At 43.6% G+C, this 15,674-nt stretch overlaps 1 protein-coding gene across 1 annotated transcript in view; it reads left to right on the forward strand.

Moving 5' to 3' along the window:
* The window catches only part of LOC115105097 (ras-related protein Rab-18-like), a 29,945-nt gene extending 15,174 nt beyond the window's left edge, over positions 1-14,771 (forward strand). The window contains exon 7 of the mRNA XM_065007124.1: positions 13,996-14,771. Within this exon, the coding sequence (XP_064863196.1) occupies positions 13,996-14,174 (179 nt within the window). The 3' untranslated portion in view covers positions 14,175-14,771. The remainder of the gene's footprint in view (positions 1-13,995) is intronic.
* Positions 14,772-15,674: the final 903 nt, after the last annotated feature.

Genomic DNA, 15,674 nt, shown 5'->3' on the forward strand with positions numbered 1-15,674 from the left:
CCACCTCATCAATCTACACACACTACCCCATAATGATAAAGCAAAAACTGGAATATCACATTTACATAAGTATTCAGACCCTTTACTTCAGCGATTACAGCCTCAAGTCTTTTTGGGTATGACGCTACAAGCTTGGCACACCTGTATTTGGGGAGTTTCTCCCATTCTTCTCTGCAGATCCTATCAAGCTCTGTCAGCATGCATTGTCAACTGTGGAACCTTGCATAGACAAGTGTGTTCCTTTCCAAGTCCTGTCCAATCAATTACATTTACCACAGGTGGACTCCAATCAAGTTGTTGAAACATCTCAGGGATGATCAATGGAAACAGAATGCACTTGAGCTCAATCTCATAGCAAAGGGTCTAAATACTTTAGTAAAATTGTTTGTTTTCATTTTATGTAAATTAGGGAAAAAATATTTTATCCATTTTTAGAATAAGGCTGTAATGTAACAAAATGTGGAAAAAGTCAAGGAGTCTGAATACTTTACGAATGCACAGTATGACACTGCCTGCCACCTTATGGCCACGTCCCATTGCATTCTCTTTCCACTTAACACTATTAAAATTTGTACTAGCAATAGTATAGTATTATAACAGTATGTCGAAGTCCCAAATGGCACCCTATTCCCTACATAGTGCACCACTTTTGACCAGGTTGTGGCAGGTAGCCTAGTGGTTAGAGCTTTGGGACAGTAACCGAAAGGTTGCTAGATGGAATCCCCGAGCTGACAAGGTTAACATCAGTCGTTCTGCCCCTAAACAAGGCAGTTAGCCCACTGTTCTTAGGCCATCATTGTGAAGAAGAATTTGTTCTTAACTGACTTGCCTAGTTAAATAAAGGTTACGTTAAAAAATATGTGTCGCAGAAAATGTGTAGTCAGTAAGGTTTTTAAGGGACTGGAGTGAGACAGTCTGAGTGGCCAGCCGGGCTAAGCTAACAGAGTGGGTCTGTGTCTCATTAGCACGGGCTCCTCTCTGCCAGGCCGTATGGGTTTTGGGTTAGCGCTAGCTCAGACGAGCCTCTCAGGAGAGCCGTCATGCTGTCATGTGTAAAAATGTTACGAGACGTCGGGCATCGTTTCATAAGGTGTCGGGTTCCCAGACGTCACTCAGTTTGTCATGCTCGTTGTCGGTCTGCTATCAGTTAATTGTTTTGCCATGCTGACCAGAAGAAAGAATGGGGGAGAGAACAATTGAAAGGATCACGCTCTCTGTTACTGATGCTGGGAGAGATCTGAGTTATCGGGGGCCTTAAGGCTAATAGGTTAACCATGAGGATAGCCTCCTCTCCGCTCGGCGCCCACAAAGTGTTGTGTGTGAAAGTAATGGGGAGCACTGGTGAGTCGACATTGCAACAGGCCTTGTCTGAAAAGCTACTCCCTCCTCACTATTGTGCCAACTTCAATCAAGCCGTATGTACCATGCTGGCTCTGATTCACATTGTCCCTTGCAACACAGTTCCAGTAGTTGGGTGGGTAGCCAGGCCGGAGCAGCACGGCTTGGTTCGGCTCAGCTCAGTAGTGTGAAAAGGGTGGTCTATAAGCAGGGCTGGGGAGTAACTGAGTAACTTATTTTTTAACTGTAATTTGTTATGTTACCAGCAACAATATTGTAATCAGATTACAGATACTTTGAAGAACTAGATGATTACTTCGCAATGTTTGCACAAGTTTTTAAGTTTGTTCCACCTCAGCGAGTCTGACCACAATTCAGAGACCACTATGATGACACAGCAAATATGTTTGATGGATACTTTTTGTCTTCTAGGTTAAGGGAAAAACAATACAAAAGTAAGTAATCAGATTACTGAGTTTAAGTAATCAACAAGTTATGTTACTGATTACAATTTTGGACTGATAACTTAAACAGATTACATTTAGAAAGTAACCTACCCAACCATGCCTATAAGGCACCTGTGCGTCTGCAAACTTTTCAAGTGTTGACGTTCTGAAGTGAGGTAGAGGAAAATATCCCTCCATCCTCCTTCCCTACCCTCTGAAGTCAGTAAGCTCCAGCTTCAGCCAAGCTCCCTGGCCTTCTCCTCTCTTAGGTTACCCCGTGTACGTCCCAAATGGCGCCCTATTCCCTATATATTACAGTACATTTGACCAGATCCCTATGGGTCATGGTCAAATTAAATGCACTATTAAGGAAATAGGGTGTGATTTGGGAAGCAACCTCTCTCTGTACCAGAAGCCTCTGAGGTAATGCAACCAACAGCCCCAGGACTGATGAGACTGTCAATGCAGGTGGAAACACACTAATTAGGTTGAATCTCCTGTTTAGATTGTCGTTTTACACTCTGTCACCTGTTATTTCATCAGGAGCTTCTTGTTTCACAATTTCAGTGGTCCCTCGGAGATGTATGGCCCTCCTTTTGTCCTATAATACTACTCCTTCACTCCCTCGATCTTCTCTACCCCCTCTCACACTCTCTCTACCTCCCTCTCTCTTTCTTTACCTCTCACTTTCTTTCTCTACCCCCTCTCACACTCTTTCTCTACCTCCCTCTCTCTTTCTGTACCTCCCTCACTCTTTCTTTACCTCTCTCTTTCTTTCTCTACCTCCCTCTCTCTTTCTGTACCTCCGTCACTCTTTCTTTACCTCTCACTTTCTTTCTCTACCTCCCTCTCTCTTTCTGTACCTCCCTCACTCTTTCTTTACCTCTCACTTTCTTTCTCTACCACCCTCTCTCTTTCTCTACCTCCCTCACTCTTTCTTTACCTCTCACTTTCTTTCTCTACCCCCCTCTCTCTTTCTGTACCTCCCTCACTCTTTCTTTACCTCTCACTTTCTTTCTCTACCACCCTCTCTCTTTCTCTCCCTCCCTCTCTCTTTCTCTCCCTCCCTCTCTCTCTCTTTCTCTACCTCTCTCTTTCTCTACCTCCCTCTCTTTCTCTACCTTCCCTCTTTCTCTACCTCACTCGCTTTCTCTACCTCCCTCTCACTCTCTACCTCCCACTCTCTTTCTTTACCTCTCACTCTCTTTCTTTACCTCTCACTCTCTTTCTTTACCTCTCACTCTCTTTCTCTACCTCTCACTCTCTTTCTCTACCTCTCACTCTCTTTCTCTACCTCACTCTCTTTCTCTACCTCGCTCTCTTTCTCTACCTCTCACTCTCTTTCTCTACCTCTCACTCTCTTTCTCTACCTCCTCTCTCTCTCTACCTCCCTCTTTCTCTCTCTACCTCCCTCTCTCTTTCTCTACCTCTCTCTCTCTCTCTACCTCCCTCTCTCTTTCTCTACCTATCAATCTCTTTCTCTACCTCCTTCTCTCTTCATCTACCTCCCTCACTCTCTTTCTCTACCTACCTCTCTCTTTCTCTACTTTCCTCTCTTTCTCTTTCTATCTCTCACTCTCTTTCTCTACCTCCCTCTCATTCCAGATCACAGTCTCCTGTTTTTTGAAATTGTGTCCTGAAACAGTATGAACAGAGATATTGTTGATTTTGACATAATGTTAAGACAGGGTTAGAGTAGTGTAGGGCCCACTGAAGTTAAATTCTGTCCTCCTCAGAAAGGTGTGATCAAATCCTCTGAGATACCAGGCCTACAAGATCACCTATCAATCAGACTGGAGCAGCCCCATAACTGAATAATCCCTGACCTTTTGTAAGTAGGAAACGTCTACCCCTGCTTGGTGCGAACCCTTGGCCTAATTTCATGTATTCAATTTGACTTGTAATTCAGTTGTAATTGAGTTTCCCCACGATTTGAAACTAAGTGATTGTATTGTAACCTATATTTGTTATTTGGGAAAACACAGACTCCTATGTAAAGGTCCCTAAAGAAAGCAAGGGAGAGGGACTCAAGTGATTCCACACCCATACAGCGGAAGCTCCTTTCTCTACAGGGCAGTCTTTCATCTTGGCCTCAGGTTACTGTGTTAATAAGCACAGGGTTCAGAGAGGGACTGACCGGGGCACACACACACACACACGTACCGTACCACCCCACCATCCTGTGGAAACCAAATGAAAGGATGAGTACCACCATTCATCATCCATCTACCCATAATTCCCCTGTTTATTGCGCTCCCCGCTTCACTCTCCTGTGGCATATTTCTGGCATACTCCGGCTCTCCCCAGAATTCTTTAGCTGTGCTGTCATTCACCCACACCACCCGACCGCTTGTCACAAAAAGCCCTCCGGTCAGATCTGGACTCGTGCTACTATAACATGGAAGCAAATATCCATACAGGCCCAAGCTTATTGGATTCTATAATAAACTAATCACATTGTGTCAACATGGGCTGGGTGTAAGCTTTCCACATGCCTGAAACCCTTTTTTCATCCATGTTTTACTGCTATGCTTCTATCTCGACCCGCCTTGAAAAAAATATATATATTATTAAACTCCCTTTGGTCTACATGATTGGCATGTATAGAAACAAATTCATTATTTTGTATAAATAATCCTGCTCTGTGTTATAATTGCGCTGCTTATTTTCCTTTGCCAGGATGATCTGGTTTTCAGGGCTGTACTAGTGAATTCATTACAAACCACAAAGACCAGAAGTCCCTGCAGTTTGACTGGCGTTGATGAAGCGTGTAGGTCTGTCAGGGTGGGGAGGATACAGGGTTACTTTCCCTCAAACATTGAATAGGCGTGCCACCTTGGACAGAATAGGGGGTGTTTAAGAGAAGCAGTAGAAAGTATTGACCTGACAAGTAGTTCATTGGTAGTAAACCCTTGCCACTTAATTTGAGTTGGTAGTCTTGCCACTTTTGTTGGTTGCTTTGCCATTTTTGCAGGGTGTTTTGCACAGCATAGTGCCTTTGCCCTGCAGCTTACCTCTTACTTGATGTATGTTTTTCCAACATGTCTGTTCCATTGTGCTCAGGATGTAACCTGAGGTTACGTTTATTACCCTGAACCACAGGAAGCTCAGGTTCTTTAAGATGTACGGCGGACAATTGAAATTGAAAACACAGACGGGCCCCCGACCTCAACCTCTACCTCTTTCTCGACTCCCACCCTCCCACTGGCCAAGTAGAATATCTCTCTCTCCCTTTCTCTCTCTCTCTCTCTCTCTCTCTCTCTTGCTCTCACTCTCTCTCCCTGTCTTCCTCTCTCTCTCTTTCCCTCTCCTTCTAAGTAGAATACAGCTCTTTGCTCTATAAAGCAACTATAGATGAGTTTCACAAAGACAGACACATCAAATGTACTGTACATGAGTTTTGCTTGATCTAATCCCAGTCAACATCTTGTATCCACTTCTTTTGGGTAATTCATTTCAATCAGATTCAAAAGGAAAACAATAGTTTGACTACTCTTGTAACCCAGAACCAAATCTCTGTGTTACATCTATGTTAACAGTCACGCAAAACTCTGAACAACATTTCTGAGTTCCAAATGGAACACTATTTACCTTTACAGTGCACTACCATTTGGGCTCTCGTCAAAGGTAGTGCACTATAAAGGATAGTGCCATTTGGCACGCAGGCATAGTGAAGTGTATGCGATCTACATGTTTCATTTAGTTCAGGTCATGCTACCACTAAGTCACTCTCTGGTGCAGAGAAGGTTATAGCTTTGATGTCTTGTTCGTTAAAGCTCCTTGAAGATCGAGACATGACCTTGAAGATCGAGTTCACCTCACCCACTACACTACTATACCTGAAAGGCCAATCAGCAAGGAAGAAGCCACTGCTCCAAAACGCCATAAAAAGCCAGGCTACGGTTTGCAACTGCACATGGGGACAGAAATTGTACTTTTTGGAGAAATGTCCTCTGGTCTGATGAAACAAAAATAAAACTGTTTGGCCATAATGACCATCGTTATGTTTGGAGGAAAAAGGGGGAGACTTGCAGCCGAAAAACACCATGCCAACCGTGAAGCACGGGGGTGGCAGTATCATGTTGTGGGGGTGCTTTGCTGCAGGAGGGACTGGTGCACTTCACAAAATAGATCACGAGGAGGAAAATTATGTGGATATATTGAAGCAACATCTCAAGACATCAGTCAGGAAGTTAAAGTTTGGTCGCAAATGGGTCTTCCAAATGGACAATGACCCCAAGCATACTTCCAAAGTTGTGGCAAAATGGCTTAAGACAACAACGTCAAGGTATTGGAGTGGCCATCACAAAGCCCTGACCTCAATCCCATAGAATATTTGTTGGCAGAACTGAAAAAGTGTGTGCGAGCAAGGAGGCCTACAAACCTGACTAAGTTTCACCAGCTCTGTCAGGAGGAATGGGCCAAAATTCACCCAACTTATTGTGGGAAGCTTGTGGAAGGCTACCCAAAATATTTGACCCAAGTTAAACAATTTAAAGGCAATGCTGCCAAATACTAATTGAGTGTATGTAAACTTCTGACCCACTGGGAATGTGATGAAAGAAATAAAAGCTGAAATAATCATTCTCTCAACTATTATTCTGACATTTCACATTCTTAACATGAAGTGGTGATCCTAACTGACCTAAGACAGGGAATTTGAACTCTGATTAAATGTCAGGAATTGTGAAAATCTGAGTTTCAATGTATTTGGCTGGTGTATGTAAACTTCCGACTTCAACTGTATTTGGACACCCCTTCAAATTAGTGGAGTCGGCTATTTCAGACACACCCGTTGCTGACACGTGTATAAATTTAGTAAACAGCCATGCAATCTCCATAGACAAACATTTGCAGTAGAATGGCCTTACTGAAGCGCTCAGTGACTTTCAACGTGGCACCGTCATAGGATGTCACCTTTCCAACAAGTCAGTTCGTCAAATGTCTGCCCTGCTAAAGCTACCTCGGTCAACTGCAAGTGATATTATTGTGAAGTGGACATTTCTAAGAGCAACAACTGCTCAGCCGCGAAGTGATAGGCGACACAAGTTCACAGAAATGGACCGCCGAGTGCTGAAGCTTGTAACGCATAAAAATCGTCCATCCTCGGTTGCAACACTCACTACCGAGTTACAAACTACCTCTGGAAGCAACGTAAGCACAGGAACAGTTTGTTGGGAGCTTCATGAAAATGGGTTTCCATAGCCAAGGAGCAGCACACAAGCCTAAGATCACCATTCGCAATGCCAAGCGTTGGCTGGAGTGGTGAAAAGCTCACCGGCATTGGAGTCTGGAGCAGTGGAAATGCGTTCTCTGGAGTGATGGCGGACAAATCTGGGTTTGCCGGATGCCAGAACGCTCCCTGCCAAATGCAAAGAGCTCGGTGTGGAAGATCTTGACTGACCTGAACAGAGCCCTAACCTCAACCCCATCAAACACCTTTGGGATGAATTGGAATGCTGACTGTGAGCCAGGCCTAATCGCCCAACATCAGTGCCCGACCTCCCTAATGATCTTGTGGCTGAATGGAAGCAAGTCCCTGCAGCAATGTTCCAACATCTAGTGGAAAGCCTTCACAGAAGAGTGGAGGCTGTTATAGTAGCAAAGGGGTGACCAACTCAATATTGATGCCTATGATTTTTGGAATGAGATTTTCGACAAGCTGGTTCCACATACTTTTGGTCATGCAGTTTATGTTACGTTTTGTATGATATGTTGGATGTCCATCAACTGTTTCATATTATGAATTACAATTCGTATTATATGTTACGAATTTATTAAATGTACAACATGTTATGAATTTGCAAAACGTACAATATTTTACAAATTTTCTAAATGTATGATATGTTACGAATTCTAGCTAGGTGGCTTGGTTACTAATGTTAGCTAGCTGCCTAACGTTTAGGGTTAAGGATAGGGTTATGTATAGGACTTAGGTTAAAGGGTTAGGGGAAGGGGAAGGGTTAGCTTAAAGGGTTAAGGTTAGGGGAAGAGTTAGCTAACATGTTGAATAGTAGTAAGTAGACTAAGTAGTAAGTACAACTTCTGGCGCCGACAGAGAAGGCCGTCTCGCTTCGCGTTCCTTTTTACAACAACCAACCGAGCTGCTGCCTGTTCCACCCGCTATCATCCAGAAGGCGAGGTCAGTACAGGTGCATCAAAGCGGGGACCCAGAGACTGAAAAACAGCTTCTATCTCAAGGCTATCAAACTGTTAAACAGCCATCACTAACATTGAGTGGCTGCTGCCAACACACTGACTCATCTCTAGCCAGTTTAATAATGAAAAATGCATGTAATAAATGTGTCACTAGCCACTTTAAACAATGCCACTTTATATAATGTTGACATACCCTACATTACTCATCTCGTATGTATATACTGTAGTCTATACCATCTACTGCATCTTACCTATGCCGCACAGCCATCGCTCATCCATATATTTATATGTACATATTCTTATTCATTCCTTTACACTTGTGTGTGTATAAGGTAGTTGTTGTGAAATTGTTAGGTTAGATTACTTGTTAGATTTTACTGCATGGTCGGAACTAGAAGCACAAGCATTTTGCTACACTCGCATTAACATCTGCTAACCATGTGCATGTGACAAATAAGATTTGATTTGAGTTGAAAAGTAGCTAATTAGCTCAGATGGTAAAGTTGTCCATGATGAGATTCAAACTTGTGTTGATAGACGTTTGCGTTATACTCCCACCCAACCACCTCCATTTTTGCCTTAAGTAACAATCTGTGTTATGTAACCATGCCAAACGTAACATATACTAATTTGAGTGTCCCAGATTTACATTTACTATGTTACCTCTAGTCTATGAAACCAGGCTGTTTGTTTAGGTTATATTTATGACTGGTATTTTCGTATTCTGTCTAAGAATTTTATACAGGCGAATGGAAAAATAATAATTTCATGAATTCCTTGTCATCACATATTTAATATTTTGAAAAATATCACCATATCTGAAAGACCTCAAAGATTTATGACTCAAAAATACTCAAATGGTTGGAAAATGTTTTCATTGCACAGATGTTTATCACTTTTTAGACTAATATTGAATACAAGACGATAGATTTGGATCCAAAAAGTACATTTTATAGATGTTGTTATACTTTTATAATATTTTGGATATCAATATATTTTGGATTTGGAATACTTTATTGATACAGTGGTATAATTTACAATAGTGGGACAGTTTACTGTGGTACTGGAGAAAAGAGACCCTGTACTTTATAGATTTGTTCCAAATGGCACCCTATTCCATTTATAGTTCACTACTTTTGACCAGGACAAAATGGAATAATAGGGTGCTATTTGGAATGCAGACTGTTAGTTAGTGGCAGATGTAGAAGCTGGAAAACTGTGTGTGCGTGCATCTGCGCATGTGTCTGCATGTATGTGTGTGTATGCATGTGTGCGTGTGTTGTTTGTGTGGGAGTGTGTGTGTTTTGTAATGGTAACAGCCTCGCCCGGGCCGGGGGCCTTTAGGCTTGGCTGTTTTGTCTACTTCTCAACCACCTCAAGGCCGTAATGTGGAGGACGTTAGTAACCTGCTGGGCCTGAGCCTGGCTTAACATAGACTGGCACCGGCTCTAAAAACTCTACACATCTAATTTTACATCAGCTTTCACAAACAATATGTTCACACACACACACACACACACCACACACACACCACACACCACACACACACACACACACACACACACACTCCTGCCCTTCCTAGGTAAGCAGATACAGTAACAATGGTTTAGGTTCCCCACAGTGCCGGGTTGGGGCTTGGGGCCCGCCTTGGCTCCTGGCTACCAACGTCAAGGTGTGTGTGTGTGTGTGTCTGTCTGTGCATTGGCTCCTGGCTCCTCACCATACAGACCCTGAGTGGCTTCGAACTCGTGCATGGTGTTGGATAGCAGCAGGCACATTTCCAAGAGTTCAAATATTTACATTCGTCCAATCAAGCGGCAGACAGTAGCGCATATATTTCAGTGAGGTCATCAGTGTGCTGCCTCCCACTCCCACCGCAGAGCTTAGGGGTTCCAGGGTACTGAAGCTCATAGTGTGCTCCCGGGACACAGCCGAATCACAGAGTATAACACACACACACAGTGGACAGTTATTGATGTTGTCCCCTCCTCCTCTGTCTGTCTCTTTCCGAGCTTCAAATATTTTGAGGTAGTTGATCTTCATCTAGGTTTCAGAACTTGATCTTATCTTTTTTGGAACATTTCAGTGGTCTCTCTGTTTTCTCCTTGATTTATTTTCTCTGTCTCCTCTGTGTAAAGAACTGCAACTGAAATGACAGCCATTCAGGGGTCAGAACCAGGATACCATCATATATTTGTCTGAGAACATATGACCGGATGAGGTGCTAAAACGTTCTCTGAAACCTCATTTCCCCCACAATGTTAGTTTTATTAGGTCCATTCTAATAACAAATACCAGGCATGTATTATAACAGTATAACACATGGACTACATTCTCAAAAGGTACATAAACGACTGTTAGAGATCATTGGTTAGATTAGGTTTGTGGGGTTCTGTGTATGGGTGTCATATAATAAACCTACCTACAGTAGAACTTTATATCTATAACTGAGGACTCCTCTGAAGGAGATGAGCGGTATATGATGATTAAATAGCAGTCATTTAAATAGGACCCAATGACGCAAAACTCAACCCTGACAAACGCCAGAGCATCTGGGTCTGGGATGACATGTAGTACATGGGGATGTGATGTCCCAAATGGCACCCTATTCCCTATGTAGAGCCATACTTTTGACCCGAGCCCTACGGCCCGTGGACTAAAGTAGTGCACTTGACAGAAAATAGGGTGCCACTTGGGACGCAACCATGGCCGTCCAACCGTCTGGGCATAAGTCCTAAGTAGATCACTCTCAGGCCTTTTATAGATTTGGCCTGCAGACAGACACATAGACAGACAGACACACAGACAGACAAAGCAGTAGCCACTGGAATACAACGGAAACTTGTAAAGAGATCAATTCAATGTTGATTCAATGAAGCGGATTAATCAATCACACTCTTTAATACAATTGAAGCCCTCGAGACTCTTATGAACTCAGCAAAAAAAGAAACGTCCCCTTTTCAGCACCCTGTCTTTCAAAGATAATTCGTAAAAATCCAAATATCTTCACAGATCTTGATTGTAAAGTGTTTAAACACTGTTTCCCTGCTTGTTCAATGAAGGTTATAGTTGTAGGCAATTAAGGTTACAGTTGTGAAAACTTAGAACACTAAAGAGGCCTTTCTGCTGACTCTGAAAAACACCAAAAGAAAGATCCCCAGGGTCACTGCTCATCTGTGTGAACGTGCCTTAGGCATGCTGCAAGGAGGCATGAGGTCTGCAGATGTGGGCAATAAATTGCAATGTCCGTACTGTGAGACGCCTAAGACAGCACTACAGGGAGACAGGACAGACCGCTGATCGTCCTCGCAGTGGCAGACCACGTGTAACAACACCTGCACAGGATCGGTACATCCAAACATCACACCTGCGGGACAGGTACAGGATGGCAACATCAACTGCCCGAGTTACACCAGGAACGTACAATCCCTCCATCAGTGCTCAGACTGTCCGCCAATAGGCTGAGAGAGGCTGGAATGAGGACTTGTAGGCCTGTTGTAAAGGCAGGTCCTCACCAGACATCACAGGCAACAACGTTGCCTATGGGCACAAACTCACCGTCGCTGGACCAGACAGGACTGCCAAAAAGTGTTCTTCACTGATGAGTCGCGGTTTTGTCTCACCAGGGGTGATGGTCAGATTCGCGTTTATCATCGAAGGAATGAGTGTTACACACTCGTGGTAACCTTCCTGCAGGCTCATCCTGACATGACCCTCCAGCATGACAATTCCACCAGCCATCGTTCTGTGCGTGATTTCCTGCAAGACAGGAATATCAGTGTTCTGCCATGGCCAGCAAAGAGCCAGGATCTCAACCCAATAGAGCACGTCTGGGGCTTGTTGGATCGGAGGATGAGGGCTAGGGCCATTCCCCCCGGAAATGTCGGGGAACTTGCAGGTTCCTTGGTGGAAGGGTGGGGTAACATCTCACAGCAAGAACTGGCAAATCTGGTGCAGTCTATGAGGAGGAGATGCACTGCAGTACTTAATGCAGCTGGTGGCCACACCAGATACTGACTGTTACTTTTGATTTTGACCCTCTCTTTGTTCAGGGGACACATTATTCCATTTCTGTTAGTCACATGTCTGTGGAATTTGTTCCGTTTATATCTCAGTTGTTGAATCTTGTTATGTTCATGTTCAGCTTTCTGAAAATAAACGCAGTTGACAGTGAGAGAACATTTATTTTTTTGCTGAGTTTATATTTCCAGCTGCTCTATACAGTACTCGCTGTATTGGTTCATTTGCACGTATATCCTTAATTTTCTGCTGACCCAACCTGACCTGGGTTTTCATTCAATGTCTCCATTATCAAATGAGTTTATAAGGTGGTTGATGAGCAATGCTTCTTGATAGGTAAGCTTTCTGTGAACACACTCATAAGTTGGGTAATATTGAATATATTGTCGGCTGGATGAAACATTTCAGGGCAATAAATAAGAATGGCCTTGCAGAATGCATCGTAAGAGTGCGTGCAGAGTGCGTGCAGAGTGCGTGCAGAATGCATCGTAAGAGTGCGTGCAGAGTGCGTGCCTGCGTGCGTGTGTGTTTGCGTGCGTGTTTGCATACGTGTTTGTGTGTGTCCAGTGCCATAATAGTAGATCTACTCACTCTCAATATTGCTAATAGTATTTCATAGAAAACTACCCCGGGCATATGGTCTGGACACATGGAAGCCTTTGTGTATAATTTGTTCATGTGCCAGTCAATGAGATGTGATACCCTGTACATGCAGATATGTGATTCAAGCAGGGAGAGTCAAACTCCGTCCATCAACAATGTATCTTTGTGCTTCCAAACACAAACGTGTTAACGCGAGAGGACCTTACATGTCCCGTCCCAAATAGCACCCTATTCCCTATATAGTGCACTACTTTGACCAGGGCTCTGGTCAAAAGCAGTGCATTGTAAGTGAACAGGGTGTTGTTTGGGACGGGGCCACAGTCTCCCCGGCCATCCTCGTCCCTGCCAAGCCACATTCCTACGGCAGCTGCCATTTTTTTTCTACATCTGTTGCATTGACGTGGTTTCACTTGACTGTAGTCAGGAATTTATTCAACTTTTCTCTTAAGAAATATTACAGAACAGAAACATAGACCCAACCTTTTTTCTCTCTTCTTTTCCTTATTTGTGATCCCACAGCTGTCATTATATTATGAGGGGTTATGCTACTGCTACTGCTGGACTGGTGTCTGCGGGACATGGACAATGTTTCTGACCTAACACAACTGTCTGTGGACATGGAATGGAACACATGATTTGAAACTGTAGCAGAGAACCATTATACCATGGATACAAGACAGAGAAGATTTAATCCTGAAGAATAGACAGAACTGGGAATAACTAGTACATGGGAAGTTGAGAGAATGAGGAAAGTACACTGAACTCAATTATTGGTCTTGCTGATGGCATAGGTTCTGTTATACCTTAGAAAATGACATTCAACAACCAAGTTCTACTGAGTTATAGCTGTTGTTTATTAGGTACACCCATGTAGTACCAGGTCAGACCCCCCCTTTGCCTCCAGAACAGCCTGAATTCTTCAGGAACATTGATTCTACAAGCCAGAAACGTTCCACATGAACGTTGAACGTTCCACTTATTTACAATGACAGCCTGGGGGTTAACAGGGTTAACTGCCTTGTTCAGAACGACAGGTGTTTACCTTGTCAGATTGGGGATTCGATCTTGCAACCTTTCGGTTACTAGTCCAACGCTCTAACCACTAGGCTACCTGCCGCCCCATCAGCGCGACGCAGCATTAACTGTGATTCATCAGACCACGCAATGTTTTTCCACTCCTCAGTTGTCCAGTGTTGGTGATCGTGTTCCCACTGGAGCGGCTACTTCTTGTTATTTAGCTGATAGGAGTGATCGTCTGCTGCAATAGCCCATCCATGACACCGCTGAGTTGTGTGTTTCCGAGATGCCGTTCTGCACACCACTGTTGTACTGCGCTGTTATTTGTCTGTTTGTGGCCTGCCTGTTAGCTTGTATGATTCTTGCCATTCTCCTTCGACCTCTGTCATCAACGAGCTGTTTTCACCCACAGGACTGACGCTGACTGGAGGTTTTGAGTTTGTCTCACCGTTCTCGGGAAACCTTATAGACACTGCCGTCCGTGAAGAGCCCAGGAGGGCAGCCGTTTCTGAGATACTGGATCCGGCGTGCCTGGTACCAACAACTACACAACACTCAAAGTTGCTTACGTCACTCATTTGCCCATTCTAACATTCAGTCGAACAGTAACTGAATGCCTCGATGCCTGTCTGCCTGCTTTATATAGCAAGCCACGTGACTCACTGTCTGTAGGAGCGATCCATTTTTGTGAAGGGGGTAGTGTACATAATAAACTGGCTACTGAGTATACATAGTCTTAAGACCATGGGCCAGCTTGGTGAGGTGAAGACAATAATTGGGCCAAAGTGATCATCGTTTATGAAAGGAGATACTGTAAGAGCAGCCAAACCATGTTGTTAAGAGTCTTAGGAAGTCAAATGATCAATAATGTGGGTTTAGCCATCTGCTGTTTGTTGGCAAGATGTGTATGTGTGTGTGTGTTCCTGTTTGCGTGCCTATGTGTGTGTGCTCATGCGTGTGTGCTTGCGTGCATAAATTGGCTATTACCCCCAATCCCATTGGAAGTTGGGTTTGTTTGTAGCAGCTGCTTCGCCAGGTCCGTCTCAGGAGAACAACAGCAGGTTAGTTATAAAGAGGGGATTATGGAGGTTTGGAAACAGCTGAGGGTTAGGAAAAAGGTTAGGAAAAAGCTAACCCTGCCTTTTTCTTGCAATGTTACAGACCTGTGTGTGTGTGTGTGTGTGTGTGTGTGTGTGTGTGTGTGTGTGTGTGTGGACATGTTTATCTATACTTATGGGGACCAGAAGTCCCCACAAGAATAGTAAACTAACAAAAGTTTGACCAACTGGGGACATTTTCTTAGTCCCCACAAGGCTAAATGCTATTTCTAGGGGGTTTAGGGTTAAGGTTAGAATTAGTGTTAGGGTTCAAATTAGGGTTAGGGTTAGTGTTAAAACGGCTAGCTTCAGTCAGCTTATTCTAGCCATCCTTTCTGGTAAGTTCTAGTCGGGCAGCTTAGTCTCCTATTCAGAGGACCCCCACTTTTGTTAGTGTCTTATTGGTCAAGGTCATGCCAAATACTTATTACCACATCTCGTTCAGCTTATCAGCAGCCTTGATTCCCGGGACTTCAGTTTCAGTTGGTCTATGACCTCAGCATGCTGTGTGGTCAGAAGTGTGCTTTCCCCATCCTGAAGAGCATTTCCACAGTTTCCTCTCCTGCTGAACTTTTCCTCCTGTGGACTGAATCCCTGTATGTCTGATGTTTAATTGTGCGTGCATCTAAACGTAAATGTGGTTTATTGTGTTCAATTACCATGCGTTGATCTTGTTAGCTAACTCCCGCTAGTGTTAGCACTACTGTTAACATTTTGCATTGAAATTAGCACTTTATACATTGTGTTAGCTAATCCAAGTTTATCATTTTAAAAGGCTAATTGATCATTAGAAAATCTTTTACAATTATGTTAGCACAGCTGAAAACTGTTCTGATTAAAGAAGCAATAAAACTGTCCTCCTTTAGACTAGTTGAGTATCTGGAGCATCAGCATTTGACTCAGACTGGCCAATAAAAAGAAAAGATTAAGATGGGCAGAATAACACAGACACTGGACAGAGGAACTCTGCCTAGAAGGCCAGCCTCCTGGAGTC

The sequence above is a fragment of the Oncorhynchus nerka genome, linkage group LG22 (assembly GCF_034236695.1).
Source record: "Oncorhynchus nerka isolate Pitt River linkage group LG22, Oner_Uvic_2.0, whole genome shotgun sequence".
Classification (NCBI taxonomy): domain Eukaryota; kingdom Metazoa; phylum Chordata; class Actinopteri; order Salmoniformes; family Salmonidae; genus Oncorhynchus; species Oncorhynchus nerka.